The sequence below is a fragment of the Bombyx mandarina genome, chromosome 13, assembly GCF_030267445.1.
Source record: "Bombyx mandarina strain Sakado chromosome 13, ASM3026744v2".
Taxonomy (NCBI): domain Eukaryota; kingdom Metazoa; phylum Arthropoda; class Insecta; order Lepidoptera; family Bombycidae; genus Bombyx; species Bombyx mandarina.
The window spans coordinates 8,344,324-8,365,106 of record NC_143220.1 but is presented as its reverse complement, the minus strand read 5'-3'; the positions used below and the strand labels follow the sequence as shown (position 1 = coordinate 8,365,106).

Sequence of the window (20,783 nt, the reverse complement as noted above, 5' to 3'; positions counted from 1 at the left end):
TGTATCGAGCATCTTATTCTTTAGGCCATGTATTTAGCCATTGAATGTATATTACATATCTATAAAGGAATGGATTATTTACAAAATTATAAATGTTATTCAAATTGAACCATGGGATTTTATTATGAGTAAATACTAATAAACCGACCTTACGCTAAATGTCGCGTACTGCTAAGCGCAGTACAGAATCACCTTCTGATCGTTGTAGGGTAGAAACGACTATCGGGAAGGAGTTAGATACTAAAGGAAGAGGACTACTTCTTCTGGTTCACTAGAAGTCGTCACGGTAATGACGATGCTAAATAAAGAAAGCTTTCATCGTCATACATGAATGTAAATTGAAAACTTTGAATAATCAATTATATATTTAAAATTGAGCTTTAAGCTAACATCGGGAATGTGTGCCAGTTTAATGGAATTATGCCGTAAAGCTTTCAATTCGTAGAACGTATGCCGTGTACGAGTAAATTAAGGAAACATGGCATTAGCATTTTAGACGGGATAAGGCGCGGACAGAGCACAGCGCAGTGAAGTCAGTGGATCAACTTTATTTGTATATTAAGCAACGGTAATCTAGTAGGTAACAATTTTATCATTACGCTACGCTATGTACATAAGTCTTGAAAAACACTTCTATGGTGAGTGTTTTAAAATGAAATCAATCAAACTTGAAATTTGTAATTAAATTTTTATTTTTTATTGCTTAGATGGGTGGACGAGCTCACAGCCCACCTGGTGTTAAGTGGTTACTGGAGCCCATAGACATCTACAACGTAAATGCGCCACCCACCTTGAGATATAAGTTCTAAGGTCTCAGTATAGTTACAACGGCTACCCCACCCTTCGAACTGAAACGCAATACTGCTTCACGGCAGAAATAGGCAGGGTGGTGGTACCCACCCGCGCGGACTCACAAGAGGTCCTACCACCAGTAACCTTGCCTCCTTGCCTCTTCCAATGCTACTTTGTCAAGGGTGTTACGAATGAGAGAAATAAGGTCTTTTGTAATGCAATGCTCTCCGAGTGCAATATAATAATGCTTTCAGGTATGTTGTTGGGGCTCCCGCGGTACTGTAGCGCATCAGGTATGTTTGCGGATGCTCACGTGAATGACTTTTCATCAATCATCCGCAAACGAACGGCCTCACTGATGCGTGGGGTTCGTGCGAGTACTAATAATATCCTGATGGTTATAGGTAATAAACCCGAATGTGCTGTTTTGAGACACTGGGTTCATATACATACCCATATACCAGGTGCCTCAAAGCAGCGCAGATTTATGAATTAAATGTTTAAATGTTTTAATTGCTAATTTTAATTTTAATTTTACTAACATAGTTCTAAGTATTATTCTACTTACAACATATGGACTTAAGAGGGTCTGAATTAAATGAATTTTATTTATTTTATTTATTAATTGTAAGCCCACGCGGGTGTTTATAGTATTTTAATTATATCTGTCACCGTGGGATGCATTTTTTACATGTACCTACACTAAATACGTAAAATAATTGAGATGAGCAGATGAGTAAATCCGCGGATCGACGCAAAATATTGTCAGTTCTAAGAGCTATGTCACTTTGGACATAGGACAATTTAACGCCCATGGTGAACAACTATTTTTCGTTGCAATATTGCACATGTCATTCACATTAATAACTTGGTTTGTTCATCGTTACTTTCAAAATAATATAATAAAAAAAGAACACAACAAAAGTCATTAGTAATTTAAAAAATATATTCAATTATTAAACTATCAAATTATTTTAGGCACATTAATTTAATAAAACATAGGACACAGGGATACATTATCTAATATATCTTCGTTGTTTCAGGTCCCGGTTGCCGATAAATCACTCGCCGCTTAAAACACAAAGGACGAAGCAAGAATTAAAAAAAGAAATAAGGAAAAGTCCCGGGCTATTTTTCTTCCGAGCCGGACCATCGTTTAGCTGGCTCTCATGAATATGACATCAGCGGACCGCGTGCTTGATTTATGCGGCCACGGCTATCCATCAACCTGACCGGGGTAACCTTAAAAGTCCACTTTCCCTTGTCGACGGACAACCTTTCTGTTCCAGCCGTGTTTGCGAATTGAGTATGCATGAAGTTTCGATCGGCGATTTATTAAATCTATGAGGTCGTGAGGTTTACTCACAGGTCGCTTTGAAGTTGCGTTATTTTAGTTTGTATAACGATCAGGTGTTTTATCAGTTGATATAATCAGTGCACCTATAATCTGAAGTGAAGTCCGAACCGTGAAAGTGCTTAATTAACATCATGAAACGCCGTCCTTTGCCGCCGGTCAGAGAAGAGACTACCGCAAATACGTGGAAGACTTTATGCGAGAGTGACTGGGCCATTTACACTTTAGTCGCGTCAGTTGGTGCTTTGACATACGCAAATAGTTTGCATGGTGATTTTGTGCATGACGACATCCCGGCCATTGTTGGAAATGGTGACGTGAACGGTGGTAATAGTGTGTTAGGAGTGTTTGGGAATGACTTCTGGGGGACTCCGATGTCGGATGCAACAAGTCACAAATCGTACCGGCCGCTAACCACGCTGTCCTTTCGGTAAGATATTAAAAATTTTCATTTAACTTTAGTCCTATAAAGGACATAGATGAGTGGCAGCATATCGATGTTTTTCAAATATCTATATATGAGCTTACGAAATACATTCACAAAATAAATTCGTTGATGCCAAGTCCAAACTAGTCATGATTATCGCCGAGTAGTTCTGCGAACCATATTTAATAGGCATGTTATTTTTAAACAAATTTTTTGGAGTCCTTATATAACTTGCTCTTATATTTCGGGTTCAATACTGGGGATTCCTAGTATCAAGTTGTCGAGTGGGTGCTTTAATTTACTTAATTTTATCTTCTTATGAAAAGGCATGGAAAAGAAATTGGAAACAACTAGTGAATTCTATTGAATACAAAAATACATAAAAAATCTGGCAGCTAATATAGGTAAGTGGAGGTTTCGCATAAAAATAATCAAATCAATACGATTTCTATTCCATAATTCTTTGAATTATATAAGGACTAAAATAGTAATAAGTTTATTTTCTGGGAAAAAGGTATTTGAATAAAAACAAGACCATTTTGATGATCAAATACAAGTTTAGATTCGGAACTGTGTATGTAGTAGGTACATACTTTAGTTGGTTCCCAAATATTTAACTTTCAAATATTTACGACACTTCGTGTATGTTACGAAATTTTGGTTGAAAGGTTGTTGGACTGGACTTCAAATAATTATGCGGAATTCAATATGGCCCCTTATTTTTTATTATTGCTCAGATGGGTGGACCAGCTAACAGCCCGCCTGGTGTGTTAAGTATAGGAGCCTATAAACATATACAACTTAAATGCCACCGCCCACTTTGAGACATGAGTTCTAAGTCTCATAGAACAACGGCTGCCACAGCCTTTAAACCGAAACGCATTATTAATTTACGGTAGTTAAGGCTAGATGGTGATACCTTTTTTTTGGTGATACCTACCCGTGCATATTATGATTTTGCGAGTTTGACTTTTATAACTTAATGTCATTCCTTCATTGTGAAAATCGATCGTTATGTATGTATTTCATTAGAAAAATTTGGTACTTGCCTGTGAGATTCGAACGCCATTGCATTACTTGGTACGAATGTACTGGGCGTCATATCTTTTAGGCCACTTCCCTGTGATTCGTTGCTTTGAAACGTTAAAAACTTTTTATGCCAATAAGTAAACATTGCTTTCTATATTCACAAAATTGTAAACTATGTATTCAAAACCATAGAAGCATTTTTAAGCTTATTAAAAGTGAAGACAAAGAAAAGATTATCCACCAAGCGGCTATTGTCTCGGTTGACCAATCCTGAGGATGGTCTGATGCTGTTCAGCATTTACATACCTATATATAAAATGGTTTTGGAATTATCATTAGCGCGCTTGATGTAAAGATTTCTTTGTGGTACTCGTATAGTTACCGTTACAATATTTATGACAACAAAGATACGTCTTAGTCACGCCATAGTTTCGCCTGTTTTAAATCCACCCAGTCCAGCTTTCGAGCTACTACTAATCCTATCCTGTTCCTATCCTATCATGTTCTATTTATTCTTGTCTCGAGTGGAAGCAACAGGGTTGACGCCAACAGAAGCATGAAGCACTAAACAAATTATTCCGCAAGGACTGAGCGTAGCAGTTAACTTAACGGAAGGATAGGTTCATGTGGTGTGATGTGTCTACCGTATGAAATACCTACTGTTATAATACTTCATAATACTGCTTATAATAATCACCGCCCCCAGTGATTGTGAATCTCACTTAAAAGGGAAAAATTAAGATTTATTTAATTGGTCATTGGAGATTTATAGGTACTTTTATGAAACTTGTGGAGCTGTTTTTAACAATCGAAAACCAATTAAAATTAAGATAAAGAAATTGAATATTATCTATTAACATACAAATTGGCATAAAAATTATTTAGTATATAATTATATCGATTATATTGGGCAGCAGTGCTCTAAGTAATTCTTTTGCTACTATTAAATTTTATAAATTGTATTTGCTTCAGTGTTAATTCACTATCTACAGAAAAAACTATCTACAGAAAACACTATCTACAGGAAACACTATCTACAGAAAAGCTACAGATCACCTGATGTGTTGTGACAGCTATTTTTGGAGATTCGCAATGCTAGGGACAAAGCCAAGCTTATCAAATAGACAGGATACACAGTGGCCACACAGTTTCGTTGCTTTACCAGCTGGCCACGAAGTCGAAGATTCTTCCGCTTTTCTCGTTTCCCTTCTACGGTATATAAAAAGTTCAAACGATGCCTCTATAAATATCGCCTGTCATCTAAATAGTCAGCCATCCATCAACTTTCGCTAAGACATACGCAGTTTTGGTCGAGAGCTGTTGTATCAAAATTAAGACAGGAAAAATAGTTTTTATATGAAAAATGAAGTGATAAGTAAGGTTCAAGATTTTTTACCATATCCATTTTAAGCAGAACGAGCATACAACCTATTAGTACGCTATTAATTTTAAATAAACAAAATTTTACTACAATTTACAATTACCACTACTATTACGGTAAGGACCGAAAACATGTAATAGAAATGTGAAACCTTTTAAAAATATAAATTTACATAGTTTCTGGTCGCAGAAAAAATCGTCCAAGAAAAATATCTCGAATATAAAACTTCCACCGCACCTATTTCATTTTCAATAGATGTTTCACCGCTGAATCGATAGCCGTGATTTGTGAAGGGCCATATCTGACCCCTATGCAAATGGAGCTACGTCGGTGACGCGGCGGTTACAACAGAAATATCCGCGATAGAGTTACAGCTCTTTGTAATGCTATTGAACGTTTCAGCTATACGCGGGTCGGATATTTTCATTGTATTATATTCGAATAGATAAGGTGTACCTTTTTTCTGTCCCATTTTCACGTTTAGATACATTATTTTGTTTATTTTTGTAGCCTACGAAAAAAATCGGTTGTCTGTAAAGTCGGCTTACTGACGATAGTTAAACGTGACAAAGTCATAAGAAAATACTGATGGAAAGGTTTCATTTTTCAATTATCGAAAACATGTAAATGTATTATTGTATAGCAGCTGTCCACGCGGATGCATCGCTCACTCAAGTAGGAGAGAGACAGATGTCGAACGCTGCCGAACGCGGAGGCAGATTGCGCTTCTTTGTCGCTCGTTGCGCGCTCTCGCTTGCACTTCAAGCCTTAAATGGAACGCCTAAGAGCGAGGTAACGCCGCATGAGTCATGTTTATTCGTGCGTGCAGCCGGCTCCATCGAATTATAAGACGTTGTCATGTCAAAAACCCAGGAGTCAATTCAATTGTTGACTTTATTGCGTGCATATTTTAACAAGTCACTGGTGGTAGGACCACTTGTGAGTCCGCGCGGGTAGGTACCACCGCCCTGCCTATTTCTGCCGTGAAGCAGTAATGCGTTTCGGTTTGAAGGGTCGGGCAGCCGTTGTAACTATACTGAGACTTTAGAACTTGTATCTCAAGGTGGGTGGCGCGTCTACGTTGTAGATGTCTATGGGCTCCAGTAACCACTTAACACCAGGTGGGCTGTGAGCTCGTCCGCCCATCGAACCAATAAAAAAAAAGTCACATCTTGTTAGCAAGAATTGACAGAATTGAAGCTTAATAAAAATCATTGGTTAAAGCGTCGGTAGCTTTACAATAGCCCTAGATAATTATGTCATTATGTCGCGTACTGCTTGTCTGCATAGTCGTTCCAAAGCGTTATGCCTTGCAAATTGAATATCGGAATGCACGTAAGCCCATGTAATGTAAACTTTAATCATTGTTCGAGATTGCCGCCAGCATTTACAGTATAGGGTTTCGTAGTATTCGATAGCATCAGGAAAACAGAAAGTTAATTGGTACGACTATTTCACGTTTAAAACGAGATTATAGAGATTCAAGTTACAAGGGTGGCTGTGCGAAGATCGTTATAGGAGTTACGTGAATCGCAGCGGACTGATGACAAAGTGACGGATTTGTGTTACAAATTTGGTTTTGTAACACTACCTAAAAAGAATTTGAGATTTTTGCGTGTTATCAATTGTTCACGATTGACTTCCACGGTGAAGGAATAACATCGTGTAATAAAAATCAAACTCGCAAAATTATAATTTGCGTAATTACTGGTGGTAGGACCTCTTGTGAGTCCGCACGGGTAGGTACCACCGCCCCGCCTATTTCTGCCGTGAAGCAGTATTGCGTTTCGGCTCGAAGGGTGGGGCAGCCGTTTTAACTATACTGAGACCTTAGAACTTATATCTCAAGGTGTGTGGTGCATTTACCCTGTAGATGTCTATGGGTTCCAGTAACCACTTAACATCAGGTGGGCTGTGATCTTGACCATACATCAAGGCAAAAAAAAAAAAAAAATTTTTTGTCATATTTTAAATTCTTGATTGTACTTATTCTAATATTCGATTCTTGACTTAGAGCAGTGCCTTTAAACAGGTAGACAAAGTTAACGGAAACCACTTACTTAGAATCTAAAATAAGCAATGGAGAAGTATTAATATACATTACAGAACAACTATTCAGAATATAACATTCAAAATGAATGTTTAGCTTCATCAATCAATCCTTGTTTGACTTGTACCTTAGTCGCGGTCAACCCTCCTTTAATCCTTCATACTATAACGGTACTACTGGAGAACGGTTATAAAGGAAGAGTTATAAACCATTATAAAGTTAAATTCAAAATTTAAACCATCACGATTGCTTTAACATATTTTCTAAATCGAATATAATAGACAGGGGATATATAATTTGGACTATTCAATTTGACAATGATATTGTAGGATAGCATAGATATTAACGACAGGCAGCGGCTTAACTCTAACCCTGGCATTGCTGAAGTCCATGGGCGATGGTAACGACTCACTATCAGGTGGGCTGTATGCTCATCTGTCTACAAGGGTAATAAAAAAAGCATCATTTATTGATATATTAGAAGAAGCTTGAGAAGTACTCGCGCTAGCAATATCTTGAGGCAACCTCGCGTAATGAGAATGTTTTGATACGAAATGTAAGGGCGTATCTTGAACTCTCCACAACTCACAAGTCGGTCTGCAGAACAAAAACGTCCCTTCGATGGAAGATCTTCCCTCTACATTAGATATGATAACAAAAACGTTTCCAATAAACTCTGACTATCGGTTCATGTCACAGCTATGATTTGCTGGATCAGATATTATATTATTCTTGTAGATTTTCAAACAAAAACAAAGTTAAATCGTGTCTACTCCGGCATATATCAGCTATATGTAATATAATTAGAATAAATATGTTATGGTCTTAAATCAACTTTTTTATTATTTTTTATTGTTGTCTACTCTATTCGTATGGTTGACTGAGCTTACGGTCTGCAATGTGAAAAACACAAAAAAAAACCGTAAAAAATCCGTAATCATGGCATACTCGTATTAATTAGTATTGCATACATAATACACATATATAATGACATGTGATGAAGTTATTTGCATAAATGAGTGAAAGAGCTTACGGCCCACCTGGTGTGAAGTGTATTCTGCACATCTATCACAATTTAAATGCCGATACTCAACTTGAGAAATGAAGTTTAAGGCTCATATTATTATATAGTACAGGGGTTGTTTCAACCCTCCAAACCACAATTTATGACTACTTCGCAGCTATAAAACAAAGGACGGTGGTACCTACCTGTGACGGTTTACAAAACCTTGCCAATAAATACGGAAATATAATTTTTGTGATTTTTATTACACATTATTATTCCTTCATCGTTGAAGTCACCGGTCACCGTCCTCGTCGAATCCATCGCTTGCGTCGAAGGGCTCGACGAGTGAATTAACCCATAGACACAGCTCACTGAGTTTCTCGCCGGATCTTCTCAGTTGGTCGCGTTTCCGATCCGGTGGTAGATTCTGCGAAGCACTGTTCTTGCTAGGGGCAGTGTTAGCAACACACCCGGTTTGAGCCCCGTGAGCTCACTTACACGTAAAGGAGAAGCTGATAAAGCCTCTCAAAGTTGTAAGCATATGTAGGATAAAAAAAGTTGAAGTCATTCGTGTGGTAAATCCGTATTTTAACGCCGGCACAGTTGCATCGCTCGATAGTACTACACATGGTAACACATTATGTAGGTCTCAGTTGTTAGCGACCATTTCTACTATCCACTAAACTTCAACAAACAACCTACAGATTTCCTGTACGTTATTTAGATATAATAATATGTATCTTAGACACCATTAGCATTATCTTACCACTATCTTAGATAAATCGTTTTCAGAGTCTCCGATAGAGCTCTTAATCTCCCAATAACAAACTTTGATACACAAAATCCACATTCGAAATATGAACGACTTATCTGACATTCAACAATTTTGTATGTACCATTACAAGTAAGATTGCCATTCAAATTTGTGTCTTACGGGTTCGTAATAAATGTACTAAAGGACAATGCGGGCTTCTGGAATGGATGAAAAGGGGGAAATGGAATGTGTGATATGTAGATGTGTTGTATCATTGTTATTATTGTAAGGTCTCCTCACTATTCTCATATATTATTATGTATAATAGATTTGCATTCGAACGTCACAATGCTATCTCTATTTTTATGCTGATTTAAGATGTTTTTGTGAATCGAGTATTTTGGAACATTATTAGAAAGATTCTTCACCTGATTAGGGTCGGTGTTGATGGATATAATTATACACACACAGAAAACTATCCTTAAGCAGTCGAAAATTAGTTTTGCGTTAAATACTGTGAGCTCCCAAGAAAGAAAGAATAAAATTAAAAAAAAATATATTTTTTTAATGTTATCCAGCTCAGAATCGATCTTGATACTAATTAAAAAAAAGGAGCAGAAATTTAATAATATTTTTTATCTCATTAGACCCAAATCAAGCGGTAACAATTAAAATACTGCCTCAACTTGCAAATGCCTACGACCTAATGAAGGGATTCGAAGCATAATAAAGCTTGTTAAAAGTTTCATACTAGCTTTGAATTAATACGATATGACATTACTTGCCGCCTATCTATGTTTAATTTTTCAAAACAGCAATTTTCAATATTTTATCTCATAATTACCTCTATTTTAAGAGTTACAGCGTATTCAATTCTTTAGATATATCGGTGGTGTGTTGGCATTGTTACTTTTTTATATGCCAGAATACGCATGCATACAAGTAAGGGTAAAAATTTATTATCCTTATTAATTTTTGAATTAGGACGTGGTGCCAGAAAATGAAAATTATATGCCATTAATTTCACATTTTCATAAGATTCACATCACACAGCGTGCGGTCAGGCAGGAGCTTCGGCTTCTTGATGTCCATAAGTCGAGTGGGCCAGATTGCATCCCCGCAGTAGTTCTAAAAACATGCGCCCCTGAATTGACACCCGCGCTAATTCAAATTCAAAATTCAAATTCAAACTTCATGGAAGACTGCTCATGTCCACCCTATCCCCAAGAAGGGTGACCGGTCGGACCCCTCGAATTACAGACCTATCGCGATAACTTCCTTGCTTTCCAAGGTGATGGAGCGAATCATAAACATCCAACTTCTTAAGTATCTTGAGGATCGCCAGCTGATCAGTGACCGGCAGTACGGTTTCCGTCATGGTCGCTCAGCTGGCGATCTTCTTGTATACCTCACACATAAATGGGCTGAAGCCTTGGAAAGCAAGGGCGAGGCTCTCGCTGTGAGCCTTGACATTGCGAAGGCCTTCGACAGGGTCTGGCATAGGGCACTTCTATCGAAGCTTCCAGCATACGGGATCCCTGAGGGACTCTGCAAGTGGATCGCTAGCTTTTTGGATGGACGGAGCATCGCAGTTGTAGTCGACGGCTGCTGCTCCGATACCATGACCATCAACGCTGGTGTTCCACAAGGTTCGGTGCTCTCCCCCACGCTTTTCATACTGCATATCAATGACATACTATCTATTGATGGCATGCATTGCTATGCGGATGATAGCACGGGGGATGCGCGATATATCGGCCATCAGAGTCTCTCTCGAAGCGTTGTACACGAGAGGCGATTAAAACTTGTGTCTGAAGTGGAGAACTCTCTGGGGCGGGTCTCCAAGTGGGGTGAACTGAATTCAGTTCAGTTCAACCTATTGAAGACACAGGTTTGCGCGTTCACTGCGAAGAAGGACCCTTTTGTCATGGCGCCGGAATTTCAAGGAGTATCCCTGCAGCTTTCCGCGAGTATCGGGATTCTGGGGGTCGATATTTCGAGCGATGTCCAGTTTCGGAGTCATTTGGAAGGTAAAGCCAAATTGGCCTCTAAAATGTTGGGAGTTCTCAACAGAGCGAAGCGGTATTTCACGCCTGGACAGAGACTTGCGCTTTATAAAGCGCAGGTCCGACCTCGCGTGGAGTACTGCTCTCACCTCTGGGCCGGGGCTCCCAAATACCAGCTACTTCCATTTGACTCCATACAGAAACGGGCTGTTCGGATGGTCGATAGTCCTGCTCTCGCGGATCGCTTGGAACCTCTGGGTCTACGGAGGGACTTCGGTTCTCTCTGTGTTTTATACCGCATGGTCCATGGGGAATGCTCTGAGGAATTATTCAAGATGATTCCCTCATCTCCTTTTTATCATCGCACCTCCCGCCATCGGAGCAGAGTTCATCCATATTATCTGGAACCGCTGCGTTCATCGACAGTGCGTTTCCAAAGATCTTTTTTGCCACGTACCATCCGGCTTTGGAATGAACTCCCCTCCACGGTGTTTTCCGAGCGCTATGACATGTCCTTCTTCAAACGAGGCTTGCGGAGAGTTCTTTATGGTAGGCAGCGGCTTGGCTCTGCCCCTGGCATTGCTGACGTCCATGAGCGACGGTGACCACTTACCACCAGGTGGGCCGTATGCTCGTCTGCCTACAAAGGCAATAAAAAAAAAAAAAAAAAGATCTCGAATCCATTCAGCTTCACAAAAATCAGTCACGACGCGAAGTAATATTAGGACAATTGAATCTTTTCCATCACGAAAAATCACATCAAATCGTCTATTCACAAAGTGTTTATCCATCTTAAATCTTCAGGCGAAAATCCGCCCATTACACGGAAACCTGGCTCCTTGTCACCAGAAGTGGGTCACGGTGAATCTCGCAAGACAAAAGCACCCCCGGAAACACAAGCCAATGTGATAAACGACACCGGGATGAGTGGCTGAAAAATGCTACGGTGTAAATTAAAAGGGGACCGAATGATGGATGACCCCACCGTGGGAGGGAAGAATACAATTTTAGAAATTGAACGGATATAAATGCGCAGGGTTATGAAGTTCTTGTGATCTGTGGATGGCTTATAGAGATAACGTCTGGATAAATCGACTGTTGTAATTGATGGGGGAAGATTGGTTTGAGCCATTGAGTTGTTTTTTCATTGGCCTATTGTAGTCTGTATGATGTGGATGCTCGGTGGTGTTTCGTCAGAAATAAGCCTAATGGCCGATTCATCGATGAGAAGATCTTCGTAGGCATACGAAAACTTAAATCGCATTCGTGCCTAGATCTTAATATTTAATTTCAATGTAAACATTGTTGTTAGTAAATTAAATGACAATACAATTCCATTCCAAAAAATGTTTGCTTTTATTTTAAAATATAAAATTCACAAAGAACGCTGATAAACTAAGATAAATTCATATTATATTTAATCCAACTAAGTACTGATTGACGATGTTAGTAAATTTATTCCCCAAGATTTCCCTCAGATAACCCTAATTTATATTTCCAACCGACGCTTCCAAGTTCATTAGGGGTCCATCAACACTAATCATTCTAGTAGCCACTAGTCTTCGCTTTACTACAAATAAATCCTTACATAACGTTGCCGTCTCAGCATCAGCAGTTTACAGCTACTATTAAAGGGCGCTCTCTTGATCAATGTCAGCCATCAAACTTGCTAATGTCTCAGGAAACATCACAATAACTCAGGGGACAAACACTTGGGGATCTGTTATGTACTTAACTCGAATAGTTTACGACTGTTTATATTTGAGATTTCTGATCTGAAGATTTTCGGCGTGCAATATTTGTTTATGGTATAGAGGGTAGTTGAAGATTTATCATCTCAAAGAAGGAAAAAGCCTTGCAAATATACATATATATGTTTTTATTTTCAAAAAGTTCTCTTTCCGACTGAGTCAGTATTCGATTACTGCGATTCTTCCGGGTTTCTAATCTTCTAAGTCGATTTCACAATAATGGAATAAAAATAATAGCTGCTAAATTTATAAATTTGCCACCCCGATTGGTACCACGGTCCTTTTTTTTGTATTGCCCTTGTAGGCAGACGAGCATACGGCCCACTTGATGGTGAGTGGTTACCGTCGCCCATGGACTTCAGCAATGCCAGGGGCAGAGCCAAGCCGCTACCTACCGCTTAATACTCTCCACAAGCCTCTTTTAAAGAAGGGTACATCACAGCGTTTGGGAAGCACCGTGGAGGGGAGCTCATTCCATAGCCGGATGGTACGTGGCAAAAAAGAACTCTGGAAACGCACTGTCGATGAACGCAGCGGTTCCAGATAACATGGATGAACTCTGCTCCGATGGCGGGAGGTGCGATGTCTGACCTGTTTCTACTCGAATTCCTCACGGGATCTAATGTAAAGCCTAGTGTAGCGTAGTTTTTTTTCAATTCAACTAAGAATTCAACAAAATATCTTAGAGCGGGCCGTAACCATACAACTTCCTGTGGCTAAAATCAAGTAAGTAAATGTGCTTGTCGAATCATTAATTTTTGTAAAAAGGATCTTATACCTTACGAAATTCAGTTTGGATTCTACAATATGTTAGAAAACTCTCATATAATCTTAGTAACTTTTACCTCTTTTTTTTAATTTTACGATCATATCATTATTTTTTTCATATTATGATCGCCGTGCTTATCAATTTCATAGTTTTTGTTATCTAATTACCATAAAGGCAAATTATATTTTATTATTGACATAAAATAAATTAAATATAAACAAAATCCTAAACAAAATACTACACCTAAAATATACCACAAAATAAACGCTGTCAAACCTTTTTACACATTAAAATAGCCTCGTGTTTTTTACATGATTTTTTCAGAGGTTAAAAGGTAAGTTCCCTTGAGATGTTTACAAACAAAGCTTCGTAGGAAAGTGAAAAATCGTTCATTGCAAAGGAAGTCTCCAATCGTATTTTACGTGATATAATTGTAAAGAAAACCGTATTCCTCGCTTTTCTCCGCGCCATTGTTTGTTTCTTACGTTAGGCGTATCTAAATAAATTACGTCGTTTTATTTATTTTTCATCAGACGCGAAACGGAAGTTAATAATATGGTTTCCTTTATATGAGTTTTGTGAAATCGTTATAAGGAAAATTTGTTTCGTAGGAAAATGAAATTCTGTTGACGTGCAATGCTTTTACTTAATTTAATATTGTTACGTGCTGGGGTTCGGGATGAATAAAAAAATATACCGAAGTACAAATTAACACTGTATTTGCACTTAGACCGCTTAAAACACTTCACAAACACTTTAAAATTCTCAATTCACTCCTTTCGCTTCGCTTCAGTTGATCCGTTCGCTTCGAGTAGTTCCAATTCCTAACTTACTGCGTGCCATCTCTGCAACGCTTTAGCCGATACTACATCCCTAGAATTGTCGAGAACATTCCTCACAAGTCGAGTATTTTGATGTGGGTTTCATCTATCTGACATTAGATGGCGTTGTACTTCTCGAGCGCTCTAGATGTTACTATAGCCTTCGATATTCGTTCGACTATTCAGCGATAGATGACGTTACTCTTACCGGCGTAACAATATCAACGGTTTAGTGTGATAATAGGCTTGTAAATTACTTCCCCCGGTGATGGACGTGAGTATTGCGCATTAGTAAATTTATGCTTATCAGTTAGTTTATTATTGAAGTAATGTAATCGAGTCAAGTGTCGAGAGATAGCGATGGCCAGTCGAGTGCAATTGTAATCATGCACGTCGCTGGGAGGAGTAGTACAGTAAAAGCTCTTTATTTGCGGTATTTGTTCTGTAAATGTGCCGCGAATACAGAATGAATATGGAAAAGCGAATATGGACTAGCTCACAGCCCACCTGGTGGTAAGTGGTTACTGGAGCCTATAGACATCCACAACGTAAATGCGCCACCCACCTTGAGATATAAGTTCTAAGGTCTCAAGTATAGTTACAACGACTGCCCCACCCTTCAAACCGAAACGCATTACTGCTTCACGGTAGAAATAGGCAGGGTGGTGGTACCCATCCCGCGCGGACTCACAAGAGGTACTACCATCAGTTTATAAAGAACATTGGGTTGGAAACCTACATATTGGAATCATTTTTATTAATGCGCGTGTATCGATTAGATTTGCGAATAAAGACATTTTTAGCGGCGAATATAGGCATTAGGTCGCAATTTTTTAATCCGTGTATAGTGGAAACGCGAATAAAGGAAGCGCGAAGAAGCAATTTTACTGTGATAAGTTATATAAATGTTGAGTTTATGTTTGAACCATTAGAGGGTGGTTTGTGAAACGTAAATATCAAGCCATCCATAATTAACTGTTAGTGTTGTTGCAAAACATTGCTTGTACGACCCTTAGTTCTGGTACAAACACGGTCGCCCGTAAGCGAAATAGAAAGCAATGCTTAATATTATATTATTATGTATTATCCATGAACGGTAAAGTGCTAACTGCTGAGCAGCTCGGATCTCTTGAATATTGTAGTAGGAAAATAGACTGCTGACGATAAAGAAGTTTGTCTTCTTCATCAAGCAAGAACGGCCATCCTGATGATGACAGTGATGATGTCAGCATTGATAACGTCATGAATTCTGGATTCATCCAAAGCCTCGTCGCTTCGTCGCAAAACTCGGCACTTACACTTTTTTTAATACTTAGTTGGTTGGACGAGCTCACAGCCCACCTGGTGTTAAGTGGTTACTGGAGCCCATACACATCTACAACGTAAATGCGCCACCCATCTTGAAGTATAAGTTTTAAGGTCTCAGTATAGTTACAACAGCTACCCCACCCTTCAAACCGAAACGCATTACTGCTTCACGGCAGAAATAGGAGGGGTGGTGTTAGCTACCCGTGCGGACTCACAAGAAGTTCTACCACCAGTAATTACGCAAATTATAATTTTGCGGGTTTGATTTTTATTACACGATGTTATTCCTTCACCGTGGAAGTCGATCGTGAACATTTGTTGAGTACGTATTCCATTAGAAAAATTGGTACCCGCCTGAGATTCGAACACCGGTGCATCGCTCAACACGAATGCATCGGACGTCTTATCCGTGAGGCCACGACGACTTCATTTGAATTACTTCGAACAATAAATCTCGATAATATGTTAGGAATATTTATATTACGAGTAAATACTCGTAATATAATTAGAATCTGTATTTATATTTATTTAATCAATTAAAATCAAACAAAACACAGCGACACGTGAAATGGTAGGAGCATTCCCGCATATGGCATGTGCCGAATATCGCGCAAGTTTTAATAAGAGGGTGGCACGCGAACCCGTTCCTTATACAGTTTCCATTCTAATGGAACGATGCTTTGTTCCGTTTGTGTGACACTTGTGATTTAACATAACTATAGAAGTAGAAAGGAACGAATAAAAAGCTGAATATTCCTATCGTTAGTGTGTGTGTTCTATAGGAGGGATACTTACACCGTCAAAGATTTGTCGTCATTTTCTTCTTTGACTAATCGGGACAAGTGCGAATTAAATATCCGTATGTAGTCAGTTTTCGTCTAAAATCTATGGCCAGGTGATGATGGGGTTTCTATTGTTGAATAGGGTTAGGAATTAATTGGAGAGTTTGATTAGAAAATACTATGAGTATACACTACACTATTATAAGCGGTGGTGAAGTAGCTTGAGAAAGCTGGAAAATAAAATACAAATTTAAAGGCAAGGAATTGTAAAAATAGAAGTGGCCTGCTAGAATCATGGCGCATCTGGTGTTTTTCCGTCTAGAAATTCTATGTTTGAAAGATGTGATCAGAGTATTAATTCTCTTTAGAATTATTTTATTGAATTATATTTAGAATTATATTTATTTTTATTGCCTTTAGGCAATAAAAATAAAAAAAAAAAAACAAAAAGACTTGCTTTCACGACTGTCCTAGCTTTCTGTGCTACCAAACGGTGTGGCTTCCAACATCCACAGGAAATATTCCTAATGTTACTTGCATTTTAATTTATATGAAAATCCATCCTATAGCCTTTTCTGAGAAAATTCTTTCATTAAGAGAAAATTATGTAAGTAGCAAATTTTATGTAAAATTTTCCATCAATTTTATTATTCTATTCAGTCTCAGAGGCGTCATAAAATCCACATTGCTATTAAAGTAAACGAGTAAGAACGTGGTGCACTTCTGTCACAAGGATTTTTTGTTCAGAATTGTTCACGTATCATGGTTTTAATTAACTTTTTCTTTAATTTATAGGTATACTAGCGACCCGCCCTCGCTTCGCTTCGGAAACTGTAATTTATTATTGATTTCTCCACCATTTAATGGATGTTATTATACATATAAACATTCATCTTTAATCACTCTATCTATTAAAAAAACCGCATCAAAATCCGTTACCTATTTTTAAAGATTTAGGCATACATAGGGATATAGGGACAGATAAATCGATTTTGTTTTATACTATGTAGTGATGAGGTAAGGTTTGTAAATTAATGCATTTTATTATTATAGTAGATATGTCACGTCCCGTAGATCAATGGACAGTATAATTATAATTATGTTGTCCAAACGGAGAGTCTATTAACAGCTACTGTAGCTTATGGACATCAGCTATGATAGCACTGCGCTAGCTAATATTGATTTTACGAACGCTTCCAATAGCTATTTAATAAAATAAATAAAAACAACAACAAAAAAACGGTTCTAATGTCAAAAATTGATCAATTAATACGGTTTACTAATAACAACATACAAGTAAACAATGCGAGTGAGGTGATTACTTGTAGACTATAGTTCATGATGTCATCTCGCTACACATTTTGACGGTTGAATGCTTGATAAATGGAGCGAGTGACGGGTGTGACGTAACCATATCGTACTCACGATGTAATGTTTACATTTTGAGGTTAAAGCGACGTCTAATCGCAATAACAAATGGATTTTGCACTCTCACTGGCCTAACTTAAAGTAGAAAGTTGCGAATTTTTGATGACTGAGAAAGGTTTATACATTTTTTTCAAGAATGCAGTTAATGTATTTTTTCATCATCAAGATTAGGAAGGTTTTTTTAATTCTTCACATTTCCATATTATCATTGCATCTTGCATTAATTTAGTCGCGTAGCAATGTAGCGATCAGCGTTCTGTTTTTTTGGTGTTTTGTGATTTAACAGCATTTAAATATCAGTTTTAACTACATTACGACTTCTATTTTACTCATTTGTATACCTTTGTTCGGTGGTTACATTATAATTAAAATTTATATCTAAATGTATTTGAAGTAGGAGCTTATATTGTATTAATATGACTTCGACTGCCTGACATTCGGCTTAAAAAAAATACATTTTATTATAGTTTAATTTGACTTCCAGTTCTATGATTACCCATCTGTCTTACTTAATTCCTCATAGAAAATAGTTAAACTTGATTCAGCAAAACTATGAATATATATCTTAGAGATAATTTACGCGGAAATGCGACGTCACTTATTTTATTCGAATGGCAACACCGCACAATATGGCCGACGCCTTACAGGTTGTCAGTTGTTAATGTCAAGGTATTTGTCAGAAGTGCGCGTCTCTTGCTTAAACAATACACTTAAACTATTATAGTTATTCTCTCACTACCTGCGTCGGACGCGCGCACTGATTAAAATAAAACAACATATCGACCGACAATAACGGCCATATAGATGACAATGCATTGGAATCAGCGACACTTTTCCGACATATGAGTCGTCTATTATCAAAGGTGGCAATCTGTGCATTTGGACGAAAAATTTTTATTGATATGTCAATACAGATTTATTTGAATATAATCGTCTCCTTCAAAGAATACGGTTCAAAACCTGCATTAAATAAAGGTTAATAGTTAACCTCTTATTTATCTAAGATGTCGTTCCGAAGAGTTTTGTGACTGCCAATGGAATACAAAGTCAATAATTCGTTTTTCTGATTTACCAATCATTGTCCAAAAGTCAGATTGCCGCCTTTGATAATAGTCGACTCATATATATCATGACAAAATATAATGTTATCTAGAATCTATTAACTATTATATAATATTGCTATTCTAAAAGACAACGGAGAATCCCTATGATTAATGTGTCTGGGGCTTCATGCTTGTATCTGCAACAAATGGGCACATAATCAAAGAGGTTATTATCTCATCTAATTACAATTTAAATTTATTCGTTCGGTTCCTTTAACAGTTCGATTTCTAACAAAACAAAAGCCTGCATTACGACCCGCAGATCCCAAACAAGCAAAAGTTTTAGGTTATATTTTCATTGTGACCGATAACAAATCTCGAAGGTCCATTGGGAGGGTAAAATAAATAAACTCCGCTAAAGGAGGGTCCGAGTAACCCCGTTATAAGTTCGCAAGTTTAGGTGTTGCGATCGAACGCCGAATGGGCATTTCGATTCGCGTTATAACTTTTTTTGGGATCCAATTTTTTTCCTAATTTAACAAATGCAAAGTAAGCTGTAACAGTAAGCTCATTGCATACTTCTTTTAAATTATATATTTAAACCGCGTATGCTGTTAAGGTAGTTAGAGTAGTTAGTAGTTAGAGTTAGTAGTTAGAGTATTTTGGAACGAAGTTCTTTAACCGAGAAAAAACGTCCGTAACGTAAGACTTTTATTAGTAATGCACACAGTGTACGACTTAGCTTTGTAATAACGTACAAAAACTAACATATTTTTTTATCATTCATTGACCACGATCTCGTTTGCGTTCGATCGTTCGTTTGCGCAATACATTAACTTTTATGCAAATAGCCGTGAATGAAGTGTACCACAATAAGTTTGCACGTTACCGAATGACCGTGGGTTGTTGCGAAGCCTCCGGTTTTATTGTCTTTATACCTCGAATAGAACTTAAAATTAATATTTTTATAATAAGGAACTTCGTTCCTATCCGGTGTCTCACGACACCACACATCTTTTTTAGACTCTTTCCGAATTTAATTTTTAAAGAAACCTTCTTCAGTTTCTGATCGTCAAAATGACAGCGAGCGACGTCCGCCATGACACCAATTCCCTTTAAAACCCAGCCACCAAGAGCAACGTATCAATTTTCTATTTCTCTTATATTAATTCTTTAATTTGTCATATAAGGGTACAATAAATATCTCAAAACAATAAATACAGTCCACAATCAATTCCCATAACGCAAGAAACCTTCTTTAGTGCTTCTTTAGAGTAATTCCTCTTAAAACTGCATCGAGGCAAGATCGAAAGTTGTGTTGATTGCCACACTACTGGTTATTAGATTTGTATATTGTGGTTATTTTAGTGTTTATAAAGTTTAGGATAATTGATTTAGGCGTGGGAGTCGTTTCGCTTCGAAAGCGGTGAATTATGATTATCAAAGTGTTCCGGACGAATAAGTTATGGAGACGGTGGCATGGTAGACTATGGAAATATTATCTTGAATGTATCTATTCACTTATTTGTCGGTAAGAAAGTAGATTTATGAAAATCACTGTTTTTAATTTTGTTTGTTTGAATGAGTAAAATGAGAATATATAAAGTGAGTCCTCTTGCAGATTATAGTCCAATAAAGGATTCACTAAGATACGTATATTTTAAATTTATTTCAGGTGCATGTACATTTTGGTGTCCCTATATTTTTTGAAGGGCCTTGAAATTTCGTAAAAAATATTTAGAAGGGCAGCAATTTTTTGACATTCAACAAAAACGTTAACAACATTTATCTGAAACAGGAAATTGAACTCCGAACGTATCATTCGGCACACATCCGCGCGTCAAACGCCTGACAAGAGCAGCGTAAAAAAAATGATTTTTCTCAAGGGAGACTCTATTTTGATAGAATGCTCTTGATCGTATTTATTGCGCGAATTTTTCGAGGGCTGTCAATTATTTCGATATTATTCTTTGATATTCTGGTTTATTTCATTTTTATCGTGATCATGTCCATGCCAGCTCACAACGGCTCCTACTACGAATTCTCAAGATAGGAATTAAGTGTACTAGTAACTAGTAACAC

At 37.6% G+C, this 20,783-nt stretch overlaps 1 protein-coding gene and 1 long non-coding RNA gene across 2 annotated transcripts in view; one reads left to right on the top strand and one right to left on the bottom strand.

The window, feature by feature from the left end:
• Positions 1-20,783, top strand: part of LOC114249998 (protein O-mannosyl-transferase TMTC1) — a 195,743-nt gene that overhangs the window by 61,736 nt on the left and 113,224 nt on the right. The window contains exon 2 of the mRNA XM_089732426.1: positions 1,836-2,576. Coding sequence (XP_089588552.1) covers positions 2,281-2,576 — 296 coding nt within the window. The 5' untranslated portion in view covers positions 1,836-2,280. The remainder of the gene's footprint in view (positions 1-1,835; positions 2,577-20,783) is intronic.
• The window catches only part of LOC149501623 (uncharacterized), a 188,587-nt gene continuing 168,490 nt past the window's right edge, over positions 687-20,783 (bottom strand). The window contains exon 2 of the long non-coding RNA XR_016324105.1: positions 687-790. This is a non-coding gene — a long non-coding RNA (uncharacterized LOC149501623). The remainder of the gene's footprint in view (positions 791-20,783) is intronic.